This window comes from Dreissena polymorpha, chromosome 8 (genome assembly GCF_020536995.1).
Source record: "Dreissena polymorpha isolate Duluth1 chromosome 8, UMN_Dpol_1.0, whole genome shotgun sequence".
NCBI classification, from domain to species: Eukaryota; Metazoa; Mollusca; class Bivalvia; order Myida; family Dreissenidae; genus Dreissena; species Dreissena polymorpha.
Genome location: NC_068362.1, coordinates 65872479 through 65897224, shown reverse-complemented (window position 1 = coordinate 65897224; position 24746 = coordinate 65872479). Strand labels below are relative to the sequence as shown.

Below are 24746 nucleotides of genomic sequence, written 5' to 3'. Positions count from 1 at the left end.
AGTGGTTCTTCTCATCTGCGACTTTATAACGAAGCTCCACTTCATTTGATTTTCTGTCATTTGCTGGTTTACATAAGTACTTATAATTAAGTTAATTGTCTGAAAAATACTTTTTGCTAGCAAATTTTAACAGTTCATAAGTACCTGTGTTTAGTACGAGTTTTGTTCCTCCGTTAGATTCTATAATCTCAAACGGTTCCTTTTTAGAAGTTGACAATTTCTTCTTCATATTCACATGTTCGTTCAAACTGTAATTTCTCACTTCCACATCTTCTCCTTGTTCGCTCCCGCCGGAATTGACTTCCACTGGCGCAAGGTCATAATTATTGATTTTCCTTCCCCTTTCTTCCATTTTAAGTTTTTTCCTCAACAGGCGAGCTTCGTTAATGTCAAATAATTTGATTTTAGAGTGAACTTCCGGTTGATCTTGCGCGACCGCTGAATCTTCGTTGTCCGCTTTTTGCCGTCAACAATCACTTACATATTTTATCTATGTTTGTAAACCGAGACACAGTTTTAGCTCACATGAGCACAACGATATCATGGTACGCTATTGTGATCACCTTTTGCGGTATTTCGGCTTCCGACCGTCGTTAACATTTACAAATGACAATCTATGGACCTAATGTGCTGCCCAATATTTATGAAACCTAATCTGAACCTTTTGTCTCTTGTTATCTCAGTTGTGTTCGACAATTTAACACTAGTGGTCAACAACTAGGCTACAAGATAGAATAACAAAATATAGCTTGTGAACACGCTAAAAGTCTTAGCTTTTGTACAATCATTGTGGAACGGGATCAGACGCTTTGTCTAAATGCTGTAACAACCCAGTTCAAAAATTGTTCTGTTCCGTAAAAAACATGGACGCCATGAATCTGTGTATTGTAAGCTCCAAAGAGCTCAATGTGTGTTTTTGTGATCATCCTATGTCTTGCATCCGCCGCTATTCGCTTTTCGATGAGCGTCGTCCACTTTTAGCTGGTTACAACTATAGAAAATATTTTTTTTATCTAACCTTAAATATCCAGGCCAAGTTAAATTCGAGACAAATTCTTCCAAATACTAGGCTAAGAAAATTTTCACCGTAATACCCCGATAGTAACAAATACCCAACATGTATTACCTGGATAAATCATATGAAGGATTTAAATACCAACATCACATTCTAATTGTTATTAAACAATCACAAAAACGAAGAAGAAAAAGGTTATACATATTAACACATGTTTCATCTCAGTGTCATCGTTTCAGGACCCCAAATAAAAAAACTTCGTTCATACTACGACGATGCGAACCATATACACGCTAATGTACTTCTTGTGATGAAAAACACATCTACGGACGAACAGTGGAAATTATGTAAAAAGGCGTGTAAGGGTAAGTGGTAAATTTAACGCTAAATCAAGTTTTTCTTCACTTTAATTTGACCCTGAAAATCCGAAAATATGGCATTGATCTGATATAAAAAATGGATGACATTGTTGGAGCTTTATTGTAGTATTAATCCGAAATATATTATGTGGTAATGTTGTAAGGTCGCGATAGTTAAACAATTATGTTTAAATTGGCGGTTCTCTTTTATTCAGGCGTCAACGTGCTATGCAAATGAATCAGCTAAGGGTAACCTTATGTGGTTCGTCTATATCCGTTGTCGTTTTTCTTGCATCATGCGTTTTCAAAATTGACATAATTACCACTAAAAAGGCCACAGCTGTGGCTAAAACTTGATTTAAATTTCCCGGAGTCATTATCTTGACAATATCTGGCCAGAATTCAAATCATAGCCCAGTGTTATTAACGTCAAGGTTACCTGGTTAAACCTTAGAAAAAATACCCTGTTACCGATGCAGAAGAAACATTTCTGTTTCAGTTTTTTATATCTTGGCAAGAGTGTTTATATTTAGGCAAAGTTCGGATAAAAGAGAGTAAAACATGCTAGATCACCAGGTAAACCCGTGTTACCATTTAAGAAAACAGGCGTATAACTCTATCTTGAATAATCTTTCTTAGAATGTCTAAACGAATATTGGAATGGACTCATATGGAATTAAAAACTACTTCACCAAGCAAAGAATATATTAAACGTTGTTTATTCTTTCGACACGATAGTTTTGTCTCAATATTGCTGGAATTTAGTCAGCATGTTCACAACATCTAGATCTTAACTTGCTTATGTCAGATCAAATCTAGGTCTCCAGCTAAAATGGTAGAGCAACATTGGAACCATTCTAGAATCAATCAAATTTAGTCAATCTTCATGAAACTTGTATTATCGTGACACACACTACGTAAATATTGAAATTGGTGTATATGCGATCAAAAACTGTGTTATCAGTTCAAAACCTATGAGCATGCTAGATGTGTATCTGAAAAGCATGGTACTTTTTCCGTTCAATACATTTTGTCTTCCTCGTATAAAGGTGTGCGAGGGTCGAGGGCATAACACTTCTCACCGTACAGAGTTTATAGACAATTCATGCATATTCAATTACATTTCAAAAGCAAAAGTTTTACATTACAATATAAACAGCATTTGTTAGAGTAATACTTGACCAAAACAGAAAAAAATTAAGTCCCATATCACAACTTCTGGAAAAGGGGTAATAATAACTCCCATTCTTTACTTTTACGCAGATCATCAAACTAATTAATTGGTTAAGAACATGGCGATGCAAATCTAGGTACGATTTAGCTGCTTTTAGATTGGGTTTAGTTTTACTGATTTTACAATTACAAATAAACATTTTTATCAAAACACTTGTTAAGTATAAGGGTCCATTTGTATTTGCATGTCAAAGTATGAATGATGGCATATTTAAAAAAAAATCGAAAAATGAGTAAATCCGGAAAAAATTCAGTTATTAACTGCATGGTACTTAGTCTTAATTTTGACACCTTGTCTTAACCATGTTTAAAACATGTGTAAAGCACACGCACATACAAAATGTAAGTAGATAACTAGAACAGTCTTCCCAAACATGTCGTAAAAATTGAAATCACATGAAGAAGGAGCATTATGATCTAATTTTAGTTTTTTTCATTTTTTTGCAAATGGAACAACTTATAAGCATTAAGCTGTTATGTTGTGTTTTAAGAGAGACTTCCAAGTGTCCATATATTTACAAAACTTAAGAGTCCCTTCCTCGGTTTATTTTTTATTTTTCTTGAAGTATTTATTCATAGACTCATTCGCCATTTTAGTAGTTCATTTGTGTATGTCATTAAACTCAATAAATGTCAAAAAATGTACGTGATATATGCTTTTAGAAACAAATTGTATTCTGCCACAACCCATCATTAACCAAGGGGGAAAACATCATAATACATTGTTTAACCGAAAAAGTATTCGAAATATATAGTTAATGTATTTTATCTGAAATAATGAATGGATATATCATCGTGGATGGAATTGTTCAGGCCATGATATTAATGCTTAAGGCATTATTATCTTGAAAATCGATTTAGCTCAATTTGAAAACACATTACACATTGTAAGTTTTTGCTTTGGTTTATCTTCTTTCTCGCTCATAGTATGTTAAATGATTATAAAATTATCACAGATACCATCTTACATCATTAAATGTGAGTGAAACTTATTAATTACCCATTACAGATCAATACGAGTGCACTGAAGACGGTTTTGAAACGAATTCAGAGTGTTTTGTAGTTTACTTACCAGGTCAGTATCTGCAAAATAATTTTCATTTGTTATCTAGATCTGATATAGTTTGTACGATTGAAGTTCAAACTTATAGAACTGAATGCTTGCAAACATTAAGTGCGACCTAGAAAGTATTGCCTGTATGGTTTTATTGGACTTAGCACGTAAAGTATTGACACTTATGCTCATCAAATTTCGCTTACATGTTATGTTGAACAATTGTTTTTGATAACCTAATAGACTAAGGAAAGTAACAGTTACTTGTTTTAGTGCCATATTTATATGGCTTTACTTAAATATTACAGAAAACATATCGATTAGAATTGATAGTTTTAATTTAGTAATATAAATTTTATTCTTTATTGTGGAGACCCTCGTAAACCTATAAACCTTTACAAATTAATGTTTAATCCCGGAGCCCTGCATATCCAGGTTATGTTCATTTTCCTGACACAAAGAACGGATTGATCGGTGCAGTTTGTGATGATAAAGTTTAGGCTGTTTTGAACGATGCTGGTAATACAGTAGCGTTACCGATTGTGTTCCGCGTTATATCGGTAAAAAAATCGCTAAAAAATAAGCGTTTTAAACCGATTTAATCGCTTAATAGATTGTCAGCGCTTATTTAGCTTTTTAAATGGATTTCATCGGTTTTTAAGCGTTTTCATCCGTTGGAAATGCGCAACGAATTTTTTCAGCGATTTTACGCGATTTATCGCTACGCATGCGCTAAAAAGCGCTGAATTGGCAGAGCCTAACAGAGGTAGGTGTATCCTAAAACATTTATTTTAAGATCCTTGCTTATCCATGTGTTGCTCATTTTTACTTTGAATGTTATTTTTTTTTACTGTTATTGTGTATCGAACTAAAATATATGTTATTTAAGAAATATCATCTTTTATTGCAAATCCTCAAAAAATACTGAAACAAAATATGTTGGATACTGTTTGTGGGATAAACATAATTCAATAATAGATGAGGGGATCGACGTGAAACACGCTCATAACTTTAATATTTATAATATGGGTACAACAATTATGGTTACAAAAAAAATGTGGGTACGAAAATTTGGGGTACGACAAAATTATGCCCCCCCTCAAAAAAAAAATTGGGGTAGGAAAAAAAAATCGGGTACGCAAACAAAATTGGGTACAAACTAGAAATGTGGATACGAACTGTTTGGGTACGAAAACAATTTGGGTACGAATTTTTGACGATACTGCTTCAGCGAAGAAGCTCGTCTAAGTTATCATACCATGAACAAATTCCTCACAATGGCGACCTATGTAAAAGACCGAGCCAGTCCAATTGAGATAGCTCGATTTTTCTAATCGGCATACCTCGCTGATTATCATTGATAACATTATCCTTACAGAGTTGTCGTTCGTGCCTCAACATACAACAATGGCCGCGCCCATGAGAGAATGTTGACACTCGTGTCAAAACTTTCTTACAGCATATATCGGCTGGTTTGGCAATTAAGAAACTGTCATTTAGGATCTATGAGTTATTTATTCACTAAATCTCCGCTTATGACAACAATGGATGGAATTCGAAGGATATATCCGATGTGAATGAAGGACTTTCTGGATCTTGACAGCTTGACACGGCAAAACTGGCATACTGGTATTTTTAGTTATCAATTTAAGTACCATTTTGCTTTATAAATGGTATTCAAGCATTTTGCGACCTATTGAATGGCTATGATACCCGATATCAACATATCATATGGGATTTGCAGATCACCAAGCTGTCCTGAAATTCAACATTGATTACAATTACAAAGATTTTACTCAAATTACTGGTTTGTATTCTTTATTCTTTCTATTTTAGTAGTTGGTATCATTTTAAAGTTAAATGAACGGTGTCACAGTAAAAGAGACATTCAGGCGATTGTGGCCAGTTTGGGTCCAAATCAGCCTTAATTGGATACTGATTTGACTGCCCTTTTCCTGTGACCTGGCTCAAATAATACAATTGTCATTCATCAAATGATTTTATTTCGAACATTAATCAAGTGTTTTTTCTGGTCCCTCGGGATCAATGACTCCAGTACTTTCGTTTTGGGAATTGAATACTGCTCAAGGCGATGCTAGGGGGCGTGAGAGATGTTGCATCTTCCATTATCTCTAATAAACCGACTCAATAAAACCGAGTCGGCAATATTTGACTTAATTTTTGGTTTGGTTGCTCTCGAGGGATCGAACAATTTCAGAATCTTCCTAAAAGCCTAGTAGTAGAATGTCTTTGATCGCAGGAGGTTGTGCTGCGGGTTTGATCCCCAGAAGCGACATTGAAAACTAGCAAACTTTGTTATCTAAAAGGCTGCTAAACTTGATATACTAAGATGATGTGAATTTTCTCTCACATGATGGTCATCAGTTATATTATATAAAAACTCACAGCAGTAGTAAACAATTGGACAATTATTAATGAACGCATCTTTCATTTGTCTTTGACACTTTGAGTTTGACATAGCCTAGATTTAAATATGTGACTTGACTTTACCAGCACTCTTGTGACAGAGCTAAAGTGTAAATGTACCATTGAAGATCATCTAAATCCAGATTTGCTATTATAGAAGTGTGGAAAGTTTTAATGGTTTGACATGTAAGCAAATTTAAGCAAAAATGGGTCATTACCGAGAGGCCACAACTGATCTATGACTGTTTTAAAACAAGAAAAATCATTGCCCAATTTAGATTCCCTTACATAGTTCAATAAAAATTAGTTTCAGAAGCCTGGTTACAGTTTAACGTTAATGTTACCAATGTGTCAGACCAAGGCCTTGATTTTGAAATCAAGGACATGCATGGTCAGATGATGTCATTAAAGATTATAGATTTTTCAACCACAGACACATGTAAACATGTATCTGTAACTAATGTAGATGTTATAAAGAGTAAAATGCACTAAGTCAGAAGGCTTTTGACTATTCTGCTGGTGCGTTTTCACACCAGGTGGCTCGGTTGCAATGGTTTAATGGACTGCTTGGATGTGTAGTTACATTATATACTGTAAATCAAACTGTATTATTTCAAATATGTTTGCATCTAGTATACTTATATTGATAATATTTACAAAATTAATGTATATGAATGATGAACTTGACTGAAAAGATTTAAATGATACTGAAATCATGACAGTAATTTATACTGATAATTATTTAATATATGTTGCTTGATACAATCATGTGCATCTATATCAAATGAGATCATACTGTAACTTCAGTGATTAATTTCAGTGAAATAAATTAAATCCAAAATGTTAGTCACTCCCATCTCTCTCCCGCAGCGCGCAAACCTAAAGGTCCTGCTGTGTACCTATCCAGATCCAGATCCAAATCCAAAAATAGTATACATAATTATGTATCATTTTGTTTAGAGGGGATGATTTTCCCTCTGTTGTACCAATGTATTGTTTTACTTCTTTAATCAGTGTGTTTAAAGATATATTCACATAGCTCCAGGGTCAGTGCTTCTTGCATTGAATATTTAACCCCCTTATCTTTTTCTAATTGATAGTTTAGCTAGCTCCTACATTCAATACAGTTAAATATATGTAAGTTGTATCTGTACACATTGGTAGATTAAATTTGTACATTAAATATTATTTTTAGTGTTAAAAAAGATATAGTACAAATTTCATGCTAGATGAAAAAAGAGCCTTAGTCAAGCGGTATTAAAACATTATTAAATGGTACATTTTTCTGAAATGTTTACCCATTGTCTCTTGAGCACTGGCCAGATATAAAATGTAAACCAATTAACCACTTTTATATGTAGCCCTGACCAGATCTCAAATGTATATCCCTTTTCTCTGGTACCCTGGTCATCTCCTGTTTATCACCTAACAAACATATATCACTTTAGCAAATTATATGCAGAACATACCATTTTATGCAATGGTTGAATGAAATACTTCAGACAAAATTTGACATCCTTTTCACATGAAAATTTTACTTTCACAGTCATTGAAAAAGAGCCTGCACAACACAGATTAAAACTACTTTTTTTGTAGATCACCCCATATCTTGATACTCTATGTGCATAAATATCTCAAGTCGTCATGAACTCAGGACAAAAAAATGTATTTTATGTTCTTAATTGACCTGGCTATAGTTATCCGATTATTCTTAGCTCAATCAGTATATTTATATCATGATTTATGCTTTGTGTATTGTAAATATATACACAATCATGCACTTACGTGATAGCAATAAATAATAACAAAGCCACCCATACTCTAAAGGTCATTGGCGAAGCATATGGTAAAATGTGAACACATTGAGTGTAATCGCCCTCTCGTGCCAGCAAAAACAACGCGTTGACAGGTTGTCATATTTGACAGTTCTACTTTCACTTTCATTTTGTGATATCAAACTATTAACAATTATGTGGCTGAGAAAAATATCGCCACTGCTTATTTAATATATTTCCTGTACATTTCTTCAATAAACGTACATCAATACACAATTTTCTTCAAACATTCCTGTCAGGCTTCCGCTTTGTTTGAATATTTCGCGTACATTTTGACGCGCGTAGGTAGGACTGCATTACCGCTTACGAAATGTGTATTCATGCTATTGCCTTCGAGGTAATTATCCTATGTTTGACGGAAAGGGCTGAGAATGTGCGATTGTGGGTCAAGTTCCCCACGGGTACTTCTTCCCCGTAACCCATTTTTCCCGTACCCAATATTTTTCGTACCCAATTTGTGTTCCTACCCTATTTTTTTTCGTACCCAAATCGTGTTCGTACCCAATTTTTTTTCGTACCCATTTTTTTATCGTACCTAATTTTTTTCCAACCTAATTTTTTTCGTACCCAATTTTGTTTCGTACCCAATTTTGTTTTCGTACCCAATTTTTTGTTTTGGCAATTTTTTTTCGTACCCAAAATGTTTGTACCCAATATTTTTTTCGTACCCACATACACAATTGTGGTGATGTAGCTAAACTTAAATTTATGCTTGTATTTCCATCCTCTTCAAAAGCATCGTCGCACCAACACTGTCAGGCTTTTATTATTAATTAGGAAAGATGGGGTACCTGTAAGCATACCGGGGTACCCCAAAGTATCATTTGAAAATCGGTGTACGGTGAAGTAACCGGGATACGGGGAGGTATTACCGGGGGGGGGGGGGGGAAACTTGACCCATTCAGCGTACATAAATGTGAGTTGGGCATTCCTACAAACTGACGCATTTTAATGATTCTTCATTAGTGTTTTCGTCAACAATGTGATTAGTGTTATTTATCACATGCTTGTTTTATCTTTGAAAATAAATGTGTGTTGTTTGATAAACTCATATCCCCAAACTGAGGCCTTTTTTATGCGTCTGCTTTAGATGACCTTTAAAAAGTATTTTTTCATCAACAATGTAGTTATTGTTTTTCATTATGTATGCTTGTTTGATCTTTGTAAATAAAGGTAAATATATATAATTATATTTTTGTCTATTTTTATAATTTTTATAATATTTTGTATAATTATTTTTTCCCATAATAAATTATTCGTTTTATTACCATCTTGATTATTTCTAACTACCAATTATCTTTCAGACGGGTCAATTATCTTCATAACGATGTTTGAGATTCACAGCTTGAATATATAATGTAGTGATACTAATGTTAGCATTTAATATGCACTATTTTTAATATTGCTTCAAACAGGAAAATTGTGAATTGAATTACGTGTTAATGGTTATCGAACAGTTTGAATGACAGTTATAAAGGGGTTTTATTTCGCCTGTCTGAAATTTGGAAGGGGGTTAGTTCCGCTATGGAAGGGTGTTTCTTCCGTGTATGCAAAATGTGAAAGGAGGATTCTTCCGCTTTGCCGTTTTTAGGTAAGGGTGTTTCTGCCGAAGAAGGTTTATTTCTGGATTCAAAAAAGAGAATAACTTGGTGTATCAAAACATTTATTGTCACCTTTTTATGATGTTAGTGCAACAATACATGCGCAACATAAAATAATGTTCGATTGCTACATACATTTCAATCTGTGAAATAACAATTAACTGTCATACGTCGCCAGTATTATTTTTTATGTTTTATTAAAACATGCTGCAAAAGCGCTGTAATTAATGTGTTCACATTTTTTAAATTGAGGCGGGATTCACTGTGTAACTACTATCATACTGTCTTAATAATATCAGCGAGGCGATATTCACTGATAGACAATAAAGAACATGTAGTATACTAAAAGCTCTCAATGTGCACTTTTTGTTCATGTGAGCTGAAACTACATCTATTATTGAGATTGAAGCTAATAACAATTTATAAACATTAGCAAGGAGAGCCTTCCGGAGGTATCCGGACAAGGACAAAAATCCTCCCAGACAAAAACCTTCCCTTCATTATCATAGGGATGGACATAAGCTCTCCCGTGAAAAAACTGGGGCGGACAAAAGCTCCCCATGAAACAATGTCACTATTATTAATTGAAATTGTCATTATGAATTATTATAAACATAGAAGGAATAAGAGGCAATCAAACACAGAAAAATGCAATTACTTCTCACCATGCTGCATTAATTAATTAGTAGCATTTACTCAAATCAACTTTTGATCATTACCTCAAAAAAGAAGTGCTTAGCGAAATGACTGTGCAAGTGAACATAACATAAGTTAATTTTCTGTGTTGTGTGTATTTATCAAAAGTGTCTACTGTGTTCGTTTGTAAAAAAAATGTCTTGAAAATTAATATGACATACTGTTTACATTGCATAATATTCTACATGACTTGTCAGTATAAGTCATGTATAGAACGAAATTGGTTTAAACATATTTATTCAATAATGTGTTTTACAACATAATGTAAACCGAAATAAACTAGTGTGTTGGGTAACTGTTTTCATGGGAGAGCTTTTATCCACCCCGGTTTTTTCACGGAAGAGCTTATGTCTGCCCCCTACTGGAAATTACTGGAGGGTTTTTGTCCTGGAGAGCTTATATCCCGCATTCTGAAACGCTGTTCTACATAATTGTCATCTTGTCAAGTGCAATTACTGATTATAATTTAATAAAACGAAATAAAAGTAAAACACATATATAAACCATGACTGAATAAACAAAAAGATATTAAGATAAATATTTATGCCATTTCAAAAATATAAAATGTCATAATATATAAGTAATAAATATGCTAGTGTAACAAAACTCATGTAAAATACGGTATCCAGACATTTACCTGATGTGACCTTTACCCGTTCATTATTTTTTACTAGGCGGACAACCCGGCCAGACAAATTACAGGGCGGACAATTATCCGAGCGTTAAAAGTTCTGTGCTGACATTTTCCCAACCGCTTATTAATACTTGTAGATACCCCGTTTATTGTTTTCATTATGCTATAGACAGAAGTTGTATTCACGCTTACTATTAAAAAAAAATCTTTTCTCAACTTTTTGAGTATTAGTAAGTAGTAAAGACAATTTGGTTTTTGACATCTAAATGGATTAATTATCTGATTTGCTTTGCCTTGGCTATCTTTTAATTGTTTGTGTTATACCAAACGACATGATTATTATATATAAAACAGTGCCCACATATTGTTAATGTTCGCGATATACAATGCATGAATTAACTGCACAAATACCCGGATTTCTCTTCCTCGTTATTCACAGCCGGGTAAATGTCCGCCCTCACCTGTTAATGAACGGGTAATTGTATGCCCTGTATTATTTGATTATTTGTTTATGGCTGGTTGTTTGTCCGACTAGTGAAATGTCATGATCAGGTAAATGCCCGTATTTCATAAATTACACACATTTTAAATTATATGCATGTTTGTTAATATGTAATTTGCATTGATTGATCAAATCACACTTTTCACATAGCATTCCAATTTACATATAAATTATGGTTGTGTCAGCATTTAACAGCCTATTTGAAAATCTTGATTGAAGTGTGGCTAGCAGTAAAATATTTATTTATTGATATACAAGAAGAACAATAATTTCAAATGTTTTGTCTTTCTCTAAATTTTTCATTGTTTATAGTTATGAGTCATAGAGTTGGCATTTCCTGACGCAGTATCACACTGTTTGACACTGGAAATGTATTATTGCTTGACAAGCAATGGATTACCATTAAAAGTAAGTTCACAATCATATTGAAATTACTTTCAGATCGGTTTGTGAACATGAGCACTAGTTTTTTCATGTTTAATTAAAATTTTGATACAATGCTGACCAATACAAACAGTTTAAGACCATTTTTAGAGAGATTAAGCAAATCATTGCTGCAGTTGAGTATGCTTAGTTGTGTTGAATTCTTGGGACTGCAGACAGGGCACAGTAGGGTGCCCAATCAAACGCTTATAAGAACTACTTGTGGTCCACTTGCTTGGGGCTTTCTGATAATCTTCTTGATTTCATACAATGTACTAGGAAATGTTAAAATTTAAATGCCAGAATATTGAAGTAGCCACTTGCTGATTATTTTAATTCAATACATATTTCATTTGCATAACCCAAATTCAATTTAAACATGAAGTATACCATTTAAAATATTAATAACATTTATACAAGGAAATAAATTATTGACTTATTTAGGACAAATACCATTTGTACCAAGACTCATCATCCCATCAACATGGATATTTCATAAATGAATGAATTGCACCTTACATTTGTGTTTAGTTGATCATAAGTATGTTGTGTGTGCTACCTAGTATTCATGAGTCTTCATTATTTGAGGACTCCCATCTGTGACTCATCACATAGTAATTTTATATAATAAAATAATGAACATTGAGAATGTAATGATGGAACTAAAATTCAGTACATTTATGTGCCTGCAATACATGCCTACCCATTTGACCAATCATCAAAGGATTTATTTTTGTATTTATATCTCTTCAATAAGATACATAAATATTTGTTTTATTACACAAAAACACTTCATCATGTACATCATGTCATCGCATAATAAATGCTGCATAGTGACGTCTATTAAATTCAGTTTCCAAATTGACATTAGATCTGTGAACTGAGATGCTATTATTTTCCATGGTTTCAATATGGTGACACTTGTCAAAATCTGACAATCAGCAATGTTCAATGCTAGTTAATTATTTTAAACTTATTGCCAATCTTGTTTTTAAAGATTTCCCTAGCATTTCCGACGAGAATGTCTATGTTTTTGCGAGATGAAATTAAAGCTGCTCGCAATTTCTTAGAGAGCGTGAAAAAATTAAGCCCTTGATTGTGTGAGTGTTTTGGGCTGAAATAAGCCACACTTTCCCCCGCAAAAAGTTTATTTCCCCCTAAGTCCGGCACCCCGGTCCTAACAAAAACAAAAGTTCACAACATGACACACTTATTTTAAGAACATATTAATATATAATATTAATTACATTTTGTAGACTTATCACAGTCAAGCAATTATGGAATACCATTCAAACATGTTTTAATCACCAAAAGTATCAATGATGACATGGGGTTTCTTGCACTTTATTAAGGCCGTAAAATGGACGCGATCCCAATGCAAACAGATCCGATCCCAAAAGGGATCGAATTCCCAATTGCAAATATGGAAACACGATTTTTTAGGTAGAGGGGAGGAAAACTCACCTCTTTTAGGATTAATATTCAGAGAAAAGGCGCTCATAAAAAGAAATAAATCTCTTACACATGTTGAAGTAATTGTGAAACACAATGCCCCCTGCTACGCTTTGAAGTCCCACAGCAGCTATTTTAGAGACAAGAGCATCGCATAACGGGTGCCAACGCTCGGCTGCGGGTGCAGTTTTAAATAAATAACGCTTGTCAGAATTTTTTTAGAGGTCACAGTGACCTTGACCTTTGACCTTGACCTTTGACCTAGTAACCCCCAAAATGGATGTGACGTGTAGAACTCATCAATGTGCATCTACATATGAAGTTTCAAAGTTGTAGGTGGAAGCACTTTGATTTTCGAGCAAAATTTCAAGGTTTTAGCACGACGCGGACGGCGGACGTCGGACGGCGGACGACACGACGAGCTGGCTATGACAATGCCTCGGGTTTTCTCCGAAAACAGCCGAGCTTAAAAACGAGGCCCATGATAACTTAGCCAAATATCAATGGACTGGAACGAGTATCACACTTTATGTTTGTTTGTTTATTTCGTATCGGATCCAGAAGGCCAATAACAGCCCAAGTGGACAATGGTTATGCATACAGTGTTTACAAATGTGCAATATATAAGGAAATCAATGTATGACAGTTGAAACATATATACTACTACGAGTTATACTAATACTAATAATACTAAAAACATTAATAATACAAATAATAATAATAATAATAATATTAATAATACCACTACTAATACTAATACAAATAATTATTATAATAATAATAGTTATGATAATAATTATAATAATAATAATACTAATAATAATAATAACACATATTTTCTACTAAAATGGTGCAAAGTATATCATGTAAATTTACATAACATGCAACTCAAAATTGTTGGATAAAACACACCTCAAACTGCAAAAAGCAAACGTGTAATAATTGTAATAATGATAATAATGCAATGTTATTTGTGAAATCAGGTTATATAACAAAATACAAATAATTATGGTTCTTCCTAATTACACATTAGAGTAATACAAGCATGATATATAATTTTTATGTATTATACATATCTATTGTTAAAAAAAAAGCTCTACTAAAGAATGTACAAAAAGTTACTATTATGTGTAAGTCATGTTGGTAGACTCACACCAAATTAAGGTCACAGTGACCTTGACCTTTGACCTAGTGACCTCAAACCATGTTTGTAGATATCAATGAGATGCATGCACATGTGAAGTTTAAAGAACATAGATCCAAGAGTTTTCATTTTATGAGCAAGCAGGGTTTTTTTTATCTGATTTTTTGAAAGGGTCTGGATTATTTTTAGGGGAACAAAATCGCGCGAATCGCCGGATTTTGGGGGAAATAAGGAAAGTCTTAACTAATCACTTTAACATATTTAAAAAAAACAAGGCAACAGATAATTTAATTATGCAATTTTTATTTATTATAAAGAGATAAATAAAGGTTTAAAACAATATTCTTTTTAGATATCATTGTTTTGGGAAAATGTCTGTTAGAGAGAAAAAATTCGGGAAAGAGCAGAAATTCGGCCGGTCTCAAAGAAGTAAAAAAACCCAGTCAAGGTTAAAGTTTTGGGACAAACACACACATACCATGATAGACAGACAGGCCAAAAACAATATACCCCCTGAATATTCAATCTGGGGGCATACACACAGTGATACAATTAATCAAAAACGCCTGTCAGACAAGGGTTATTTCAGAATATTAATACACTTGCTATTTCTGTTGTTCATTGTGTATGGTAAATCCTTGTAGGTTGCATTGTCGTCATTTTCTTTAATACGCAATTATACATGCGCTCCAATTCTTCTTCGTCTATTAAACAGCTAAATTTCGGTCATTGCTTTCATTGTCTTAACACAACAAACAAAATGCTGCATTGTATACCTATGGCTTGTCTCCGAACATGACTGTGTGCAGACTTCATTTTGAATTTGCAGCACATTGAATTGTATTTTTCTCTTATAAAATCTGAAATCACAAGAATTTATTAAAATATCCGTGTCTTTCTTTAGAACAATAATTATGACTAATATCAATAATTAATATTATCAAGAAGGAGCATTGTAAATGTCATGCAAACATGAACATGAATGGCTGGGTATACACTTAAATTTGATTTTGAATTGAGAAAATATCAAGAACAGACAAAACACTTTTCTGAAAGTCATTTATCGTTTGTTGATCATTGACATGGTTAATATTTCATAAGTTAATGATGGCTACCCTAGAGGAGTGTGTTAAAAAAGGCCCAATTGTGTGTGACATAATAAGAAAAAAAATAGGATTATACAAACTCATTATGATAGGCAGCAGTAAATGAATTCGTTATTCACCAATTAAGTTAAAGCATACCAATGAGGTTCAAATATTTAACAAACATTTTACATGAATTGTATATAAGATTGAACGATTAAAATGCTGCATGACAAATATTATCACGTATAATACTAGTTGTACTGTGTTAACAAATACGCACAGTTTCGTTTGCGAGTTCTGTGTGTTAATACAAAAACATTTATTTGTTGAATTTACAAATGATGCGCTTTATAGGCTAAATACAATATTTTGTATGCAGCATTAGCATATAAATTTTAATATGCACACACCCGACAAAAACTAAATTCTACGTCTCTAAAAAGTTGCTTAAGACCCTCCTTTTCTAGACGGCACTGATTAACTCTGCCTTGTCATCCCAATTCATCCATAATATGGACTGCGCTTGGTTTATCTTATTTTATCCATATTCACCTCTTAAGACTGTTCATAGAGAGTTATCCTTTGAGGGGATGAATTTACGGAATTCATCCGCAAAAATCAGCTGGAAAAGGTTGAATACAAATGAATTCGGATGAATTCGTTGAATAAGAATAATTTTTAGGCATTCAAAATCGATTAGTCCCGGAACAAAATCCCTAACCCAACTGCATATTTTAATTGTATTGCAGATCAGTAACCAGCACTTTTTCCAACCAGTGTATGCGCATGCGTGACAATTACCGATAGTAAACAATAACAATCAAAACAAGTCTATAGGGAATGTTAAGTTACTGAATGAAAGGACCAATGCAAATACCAATAGACAAGTTGACATCACATGCACCTGCTATTTGCAGTTAGACTCCAGCCACTGGTTGGCAAAAGGTGTTTGGCATAACGCATAACGCTGATCCATATAGATTATGTTGAAAATAACTTTTTAGAAAACATAAGATTGTATTTTCGATTTCGCTTATAAAGCATTTGAAGTTATGTAATCAATGTGTCCAATATACACAAACAATATTTAGGTGAATTACTACTCGTAAAAACAAGTTAACAACGTTTGATAATCATTGGTTTACCATGTAAAGTAACCCAACACGGGTGTCATAACATTAGTGACCCAAAGTTCCCAACAGGTGGCGGATGTTTGTTTAGTAATTAAGCAAGATAAATGATGCTTTTACTTGTATCTTGAACCTTGAAAATGCATGCAGTCGTGTGTGTTTTGTATCACTTTCTTTCTCTAAATAAATAATTTTATTAGGAACAAAATACTAGTTTTTGCATATTTCTGATACTACTCAAATAAAATGGCGATGTCATTTGAAAGTGTGTAAAATTGGCATTAAATTTATAGCCTAGATAGCAAGTAATTTGTTATTTTTATACGATACCGGTTTTAAAACCGAAAGAAGGATTTATATACTTATACGTCCATTTAAACAAACGCGATTATTTTTAAGTTTTAAAGCGCAAAAAGACTGGATGTCTACCTTGTAACCACCAGATATATTCTAAGTGGCATTGATACAATTAAATCTATAGCCTAATTAGCAATTAAATTATTATTTTCAAACGGTATCGCTTTTAAAACCGAACGTAGGATTTCTAGACGTATACTTCCATTTCAACAAACGCGATTATTTTTAAGTTTTAAAGCGCAAAAAGACGGATATCTTCCTTGTAACCACCAGATATATTCTAATTGGCATAGATAAAATATGTTTTTTTATTCAAATTATACTTAAATGTACTAATGCCAGATAAGTTATTTGGTTTAAACAACTTTTTATATTGGTAGTATTTGAATATTCAAAGAATTTAGCCCCATATACAAAGTAACATTAAATTCTTTGCGCATCTTATAAATTAGACAAGTATTTATTTATTTCAGGGTTTCGATCATTTACGCTTATTATTAAAAAATTAAATAACAATACAATCTATCACAATGCCGATGTTGGTGTGATATAGTTCATTTATTGTGTTTTAGTATTCATTTTAGAAGTTCTGGCTTATTTTCTGATGAAAACATGACTTACATAACTAATTGCAAATATTTTCCATATCACTAACCATAGGCGCTCGATGGCAATGTTTATTTATGTATTTATTTATTTATTTATGTATTTTATTTGTTTAGTTACCCGTTGTTTATTATAATGCATGCACAAACTAAATCAATACAAATCTTCCGACAAAACGTCGAACCCCTCATCTATTATTGAATTATTTTTATCCAACAATTAGTATCCTACAGATATTTTTTCAATATTTGTGTTATGATTTGCAATTAGAGATGATATTTTTTAAATACCATCTTTTAGTTAGATACACACTACAAGTATATAATAATAATAACGTTCAAACTGAAAACGGATAAAACATTCAGCGCTTTTCAGCGGTTTGGACAAATGCACATGCGTTGCGATTAATCGCGTGAAATCGCTTTAAAAAGTGGTTGCGCAATTCAACGGATGAAAACGCTTAAAAACCGATATAATCCGTTTTTTTATTGCTAAAATGTAATAAGCGGTTAAATCGGTTAAAAACGCCTATTTTTAGCGATTATGATCGATTAAACGCGGACCACAATCGGTAACGCTACTGTAGGTGACAATCTGCAATATGTATGTGACACTGTGCAATATAAGATCGACATTCTGCAATATTGATGACTTATGCAAGTCAAGGTAGTATTCAGAAATATATAAGTGGCATTCAGCAGTATGTATATGATATTTTACATTATGTTGGGGACATTGTTCAATATATATGTGGTATTTTAGAATATGTAGACAATCGGCAATATTTAGATGTCATTCGGAAATACCTATAGCTATAGATAGGAGACATTTTATTATATGAAACTGAAACTCTGCAATATTAAATGTCATTCTGAAATGTGTAGGTTATATTCTGCAATATATAAGAGGAATTTCTAAATGCAGTTGAAGCATGTAAAGGCAAACATCAAACACATATAATTGAATATTGATCTATTTTCAGTGTCATATTAGTTTAAATTTAAATAAGTTCTTTCTAGGTCCACTTGTTCAACAATTTTCGTTGGAAGTTACATTTACCATCCTTTAAGTGAGGGGATTGATTTCGCCATCATTAAATCAATGATTTTCGCCATGCAGGAAATAATCATTAGACATAATTAATTCTGTGGGTTTATTTTTGTTACTGTTTTTCATCATGGATTATGAACTAGTCAGCAACATGTAAAAAATGATTTTTTATTTTTCTTGATCTACCCTTAATTTGATAGCATCAATGTCAAATCAATTATACAGGAAATAAAAATAATTGTTTTTAATATTTTAAAACGTTTAATAATAAAATTTGACAAAATATCTGACCCTCTTGCCTGTTTTGTTTTGGTAATTTTACCAAAAAACTAAGCTTTTTATGTCCTCGAAAAGATAGTGGCGTAGGAGCACATAGTGTGTCCGATATCCGTTTGTGTGTGCTTGATTGTATGTGTGGAACATTAGTGCCTTGTTAATAATTGTATCGTTCATAACCAGAGTTCGAAATAAATTGGTATAAATGATACTCTCATAAAGGCAACATGTGCTGAGGAAAAAACATTTTGCTGATTTCAAGGGCAAGGCCAAAGTACAAACTTTAAGTTTTCACATATTCCTTATATGAATTTAGTGAAAGTGCATGTTCGTTTCATGTTTATAACTGGTTCGTGCATGATGTGATTTGTAAACAAATGAAAAGAAATTTCTTTATATCAAGACGAATGCCTCGTGCATCAATTTCTTCCCTGCCTTCAATGTCAAAGGGTAAAGTTAGCACTTGTAGTATGGACATATTATCTATATGGTAATAGTTTTAGTATGTTCATATGGCTGTAAGCTCTATATCTTCGTCATTCATTGAATTTTGTTACGACGACATGTGTTATGAACCCATTATGGTGTGTTTTACTTAAAGGTCCGTGCCCCATATGTTTTATATGTAGCAACAGTAACAAAGGACTTGTACATATGTTATATTAACTGTTTATATTGCATGTATTTGTGTCGCAAATCACTCGTTCTGATGTGCAATCAAATAATTAGGAGGTATCCGTATTTGCCGAGCATGTTTCTTGTATGTTTATGCCCCCTTTCGAAGAAAAAGGGGTATATAGTTTTCGCAATGTCCGTCAGTCTATCAGTCTGTCAGTCTGTCTGTCAGTCTGTCACACTTTTCTAGGTCAACTTCAAAAATGGGTCATGCCGGGTCAAAAACTTTGTCACGGGGTCGACAAAACAAATCCAAGGGAAGTAATAAGCTTTAAATTGGCATAATTATCTGACCTGCAAAATTATATATTTTTTTTAAATAAATCAAAGCGGCGCAGTAGGCGGCATTGTGTTTCTGACAAACACATCGTGGTAAAAGGTCAATGCCAATGTCATCCTTCAAGGTCTAAGGTAAAAAAAATACAAATGCAAGGGACGTAATAAGCTTTAAAGATATAATTATTCAACATTGAACATAGCAACTTGATATTTGGCATGCATGTGTAGCTCATGGAGCTGCACATTTTGAGTGGTGAATCTACAGTCACGGTAGTGGCTTTTAATTATTTGCTACTAAAAATAGAGATTTGTTAGAGTCAATTATTTTCAAGGGAAGTAATTTATATAATTATATATCTCAGATTATATGTTTCCTTACCAAAAATTTAAGTTCTTTTCACAGTTACTGTACAGATGTTTTTTTTTATTATTTATAACTCAAATGATTGATTTGTCAAAGATATAATTTTCATTTCTTTTCTGTACTAATTTGTGAATGGTAGGGTTCATTACGTACCTGTGGACTTATGTCCATAGATACATGATGAACTCTGGCTATGATCTCTTTGATTAACCACAGGCCTTGGTTGTCAGTGATGTCTGACTTGGTCATTTTTGAATGTCTATAGACCCCCCCCCCCCCCGCGGTTGGATTGGACAAATCCAAGGGAAGTAATAAGCTTTAAAGTGATATGATTTCTATACCTGCCAAATGATAAATAGAAATTTTATTTCAAAGCGGCGCAGTAGGTGGCATTGTGTTTCTGACGAACACATCTCTTTTTTGATAACTTTTTATTTTTAGCGTGATGTTGCGTGCTAAAAAAACCTTTATTTGTCTAAACCAGTTGACGATGAAAACTGGGAAGGTGAGGAAATCGAATTCAAATTAAGGAAGTATCAGCAAGAGTTAGCTGCTCCTGCTATTGAGGGAAAGAACGTTGTCATCGTGGCACCGACTGGCTCAGGGAAAACTAGAGTTGCGTACAAAATAATACAGGTACAAATGAAGTTTGGAAATACTGTCAATTAAACTGTTTTGAAGCCCAACTGTTTTCTAACCCTTTTTTTACCCGGGTTTCGTTTCTGTCGGCATGTGAATGACGTTATCAATTCATAAAATTAATAAAACTAGTAATTGGATCTATTGTATATTGTATAAACAACCCCCACACAATTAAGGCAGTGCCTGCTTGTTAGTTACTTCATTAATAATTCCCATGTTTCAGGAACACATTCAGCGACTTCAAGGTCACGGGGTACCAAAGGTGGTGTTTTTGGTTAACCAGGTGGCTCTAGCAAACCAACAGGGAAAAGAGTGCAAGAAACTACTGCCCATGTACAAGTGTCACACAATAACGGGAGATGCACAGAGAAATAAAAGAGAATACTTGAACGATTTTATGGACAAGTAAGCTTTGATTTATAGGCTTAAACTAAGTTATCGCAGTTGTTACACTCAGTCCTCGTCCTAGGATTTTGTCTGAAATGAAAAGAAATAAGCTTGATCGATGAAACCGGTTGATAATATGTTCTTACTCCGAATCCCTCTAACTAGTAGCGTACGGCTGCTTTGATTGTCACACAATTCTTGTTAAATCAGTTTCCAAGAATATATCAGTTATTTAATATCATTGACAAGATGCGCAACAAACCATTCTTAATCCGGTAATTATTAGAGGTATCTAACCAATCAACCAAAAAAGATCGTACGATTTTTATGAAGTCATTCCTTGATTTTCAGGCGTGACATTCTTGTTGTGACTGCGCAGGTGCTATTTGATGCGCTTGTCAGGAAAGAGATCGAGAGTATTTCCCGATTCTCGCTGATAATATTCGACGAATGTCATCTCACGCAGGCTAACCATCCTTACAACCAGATCATGGGACTCTACTTGGAACTGAAGTTCTCAAAACAACAAGTGGATTTACCGCAGGTTGGTTTTGAATGCGAAGTGTTACGCAATAGCTGCTTATCGTTCGTCTTTAACCCTTTTTATATATTTAACATTATCCTAATTGATACAACTGACCTAACACAGATATTTGATTGACAAAGTGTTCAGGAATTTAGAAAAATGGGAATCGGTCGTCTTTTTAACCTTTCCATCACTGTACACAGCGCTTGACTGACCTATATTTAAGTCCCATAACGTTTCGTCAATTCATGGCAGATGAATGTGCATGACATTGGAGTTTTCCAAAACCAGAGTGGATTCACCACATGATCAGTTTGATTGGATTATATTTTACTTAGGTACTAAACGATTGATTCCTAATTCGCATGAACATTTGGTGAGCTGTTGTAAATATCATGTCCCGTGTTCGGCGTCTTGTGGCGACACTTTTTAGCTCCTCACCGTGCTAGAGGGTACCGTTTTTATTCAATCATGCTCAGAATGTTTATCTTAGAAATATATTGACAGAATGTGAATCTTGGTCCCGTATGTAGGAAACTATGTCACCAGCTTAAACAGCTTATTATCATTATTGTGGCTAGATTTATAACTCAAAATTAACGAAAATTGGTCAGAATGTTAATCGTTACGATATATAAGATCTGTTTGAATCTGGGTGAGTTGCATCCCAAAGCTAGGTTACCCGGTCGAATCTTTGAAAAACTTTATTATCACTCTAGAGGTCACCATCAAAGTATGTGATATACATGTATTTTATATCCACTCTTCTATTATCCTTCAGATCGTGGGTTTGACGGCATCAGCGGGTGTCGGAAAAGCGCGTGACGTGGGGAAAGCCGTCGACCATATTAAGCGCCTAATGGCTAACATTGACGCTCATCTCATTAGCACTGTGATAAGCAACATCGGGGAGCTAAGGGAATACGTTAGTATGCCTGACGAAGGTAGGACTCAGTTTTGTTTCTTTGAGAAATAACAACTTACAAAATAAAACTTAATTTTTTTTATTCGTTGCCAGATTGAAACTGGGTCATGCTGGGTCAAAAACTAGGTCACTAGGTCAAAAAAAGAAAAAAACTGAACACTATATAAGTCACATTTGATGCCTTATCTTTATGTAATTTTGTCAAAATGTTTTTCTAAATGATATGTTGGTTTAGTTCAAAAATGGTTTTGGTCCGTTGAAAAACATGGCCGCAAGGGGGCGGGGCACTTTTCCTTATATGGCTATAGAGAAACCTTGTGAACACAGTAGTTAATAATCCTGTCGACCAAACCCACCAGTCTTCCCAATAATTGTTATAACCCAGTAGGCTGCACCGGCTAGTCTTCCCAATAAATTTAATTTTCAGTTTACTGCAAAAGCCAGTCTTCTCAATAATTGTACTATCAAGTGGACTGCACAAACCAGTTTCCAAATAACTGTTATATTTTAGTGGCTGTACAAGACAGTCGTCACAATAATTGTAAAAATAAAGTGGACTTAACAGGCCAATATTTACAAATATTGTGTTGATTTAGTAGCGATTATCATTTTGCAATGTTATTTACAATTACATTTTCACCAGCCGAACTACATAAATGCCAATAACTGTATTTCATCTAGCCAGAATCATATTTCACTAGCCCTCAGCTTTCAGGCTTGTGATCAGTGCACATAATGCTATAGGCTGACATAGGTCAACATTTAGGCATTTTTATTGCTACAGTTTCTTCAATATTATTTTCTGTTTCCAGAAGTGCCGTTCTGGGTTAAACTGTAATTTGCACAGGCTAATTTGAATGAGATTTCACACAAGTTCAATAAGCCTGGTTTAAAACTGTAGAAAATACCTCATAATGATGTTTATCCCTTTTTTAGAGACGACGACTGTGGCAAGAAGAGCAAATGACGTATTTGGAAAAGCCGTGATCAAACTGATGACGATCCTTGAGAGGAGAATGGCGAATTCTACTGGTGATCAAGAAAAGGCTATTATATTTCAGAACAGGATATATTTATGTGCTTATTAGCTCATCTATTTTTTGAAAAAAAAATTATGAGCTATTGTCATCACCTTGGCGTCGGCGTCTGCGTCGGCGTCGGCGTCTGCGTCGGCGTCGGCGTCCGGTTAAGTTTTGCGTTTAGGTCCACTTTTCTCAGAAAGTATCAATGCTATTGCATTCAAACTTGGTACACTTACTAACTATCATGAGGGGACTGGGCAGGCAAAGTAAGATAACTCTGGCGTGCATTTTGACTGAATTATGTGCCCTTTTTATACTTAGAAAATTGAAAATTTTGGTTAAGTTTTGCGTTTAGGTCCACTTTTTTCAGAAAGTATCAATGCTATTGCATTCAAACTTGGTACACTTACTTACTATCATGAGGGGACTGGGCAGGCAAAGTTAGATAACTCTGTCGTGCATTTTGACATAATTATGTGCCCTTTTTATGCTTAGAAAATTGAAAATTTTGGTTAAGTTTTGTGTTTAGGTCCATTTTATTCCTTAAGTATAAAAGCTATTGCTTTCATACTTGCAACACTTACTAACTATCATAAGGGGACTGTGCAGGCAAAGAAATGTAACTCCGACTGGCATTTTGACAGAATTATGTGCCATTTTTATACTTAGAAAATTGAAAATTTGGTTAAATTTTGTATTTAGGTCCACTTTATTCCTACAGTATCAAAGCTATTGCTTTCATTCTTGCAACACTTATTAACTATCATAAGGGGACTGTGCAGGCAAAGTTATGTAACTCTGACTGGCATTTGGACGGAATTATGGGCCCTTTATACTTAGAGAATTGAAAATTTGGTTAAGTTTTGTGTTTTGTTCCACTTTACCCCTAAATTAGCATAGATATTGCTTTCATACTTGGAACCCTCGCAAACTGTCATAAGGGTACAGTAAAAGGACAAATTGCATAACTCTGGATGTCATTTTTATAGAATTATGGCCCTTTTTTGACTTAGTAACCTTGAATATATGGTTAAATTTTGTGTT

General features: G+C 33.8%; 1 protein-coding gene across 5 annotated transcripts in view; it reads left to right on the top strand.

The window, feature by feature from the left end:
- LOC127841808 (ATP-dependent RNA helicase DHX58-like) overlaps window positions 1-24746 on the top strand; it is a 95045-nt gene that overhangs the window by 54877 nt on the left and 15422 nt on the right. For 4 of the 5 annotated variants that reach the window (XR_008031341.1, XM_052370893.1, XM_052370890.1 and 1 more), the window contains 7 exons: window positions 1255-1380; window positions 3617-3682; window positions 20685-20836; window positions 21066-21247; window positions 21581-21773; window positions 22537-22699; window positions 23617-23712. Coding sequence is in view for 4 of the 5 variants with exons in the window: in XM_052370893.1 (XP_052226853.1) it covers window positions 1255-1380; window positions 3617-3682; window positions 20685-20836; window positions 21066-21247; window positions 21581-21773; window positions 22537-22699; window positions 23617-23712 (978 nt within the window). In the remaining variant the exon portion in view is untranslated. The remainder of the gene's footprint in view (window positions 1-1254; window positions 1381-3616; window positions 3683-20684; window positions 20837-21065; window positions 21248-21580; window positions 21774-22536; window positions 22700-23616; window positions 23713-24746) is intronic. The other variant, XM_052370892.1, reaches the window with a different exon arrangement.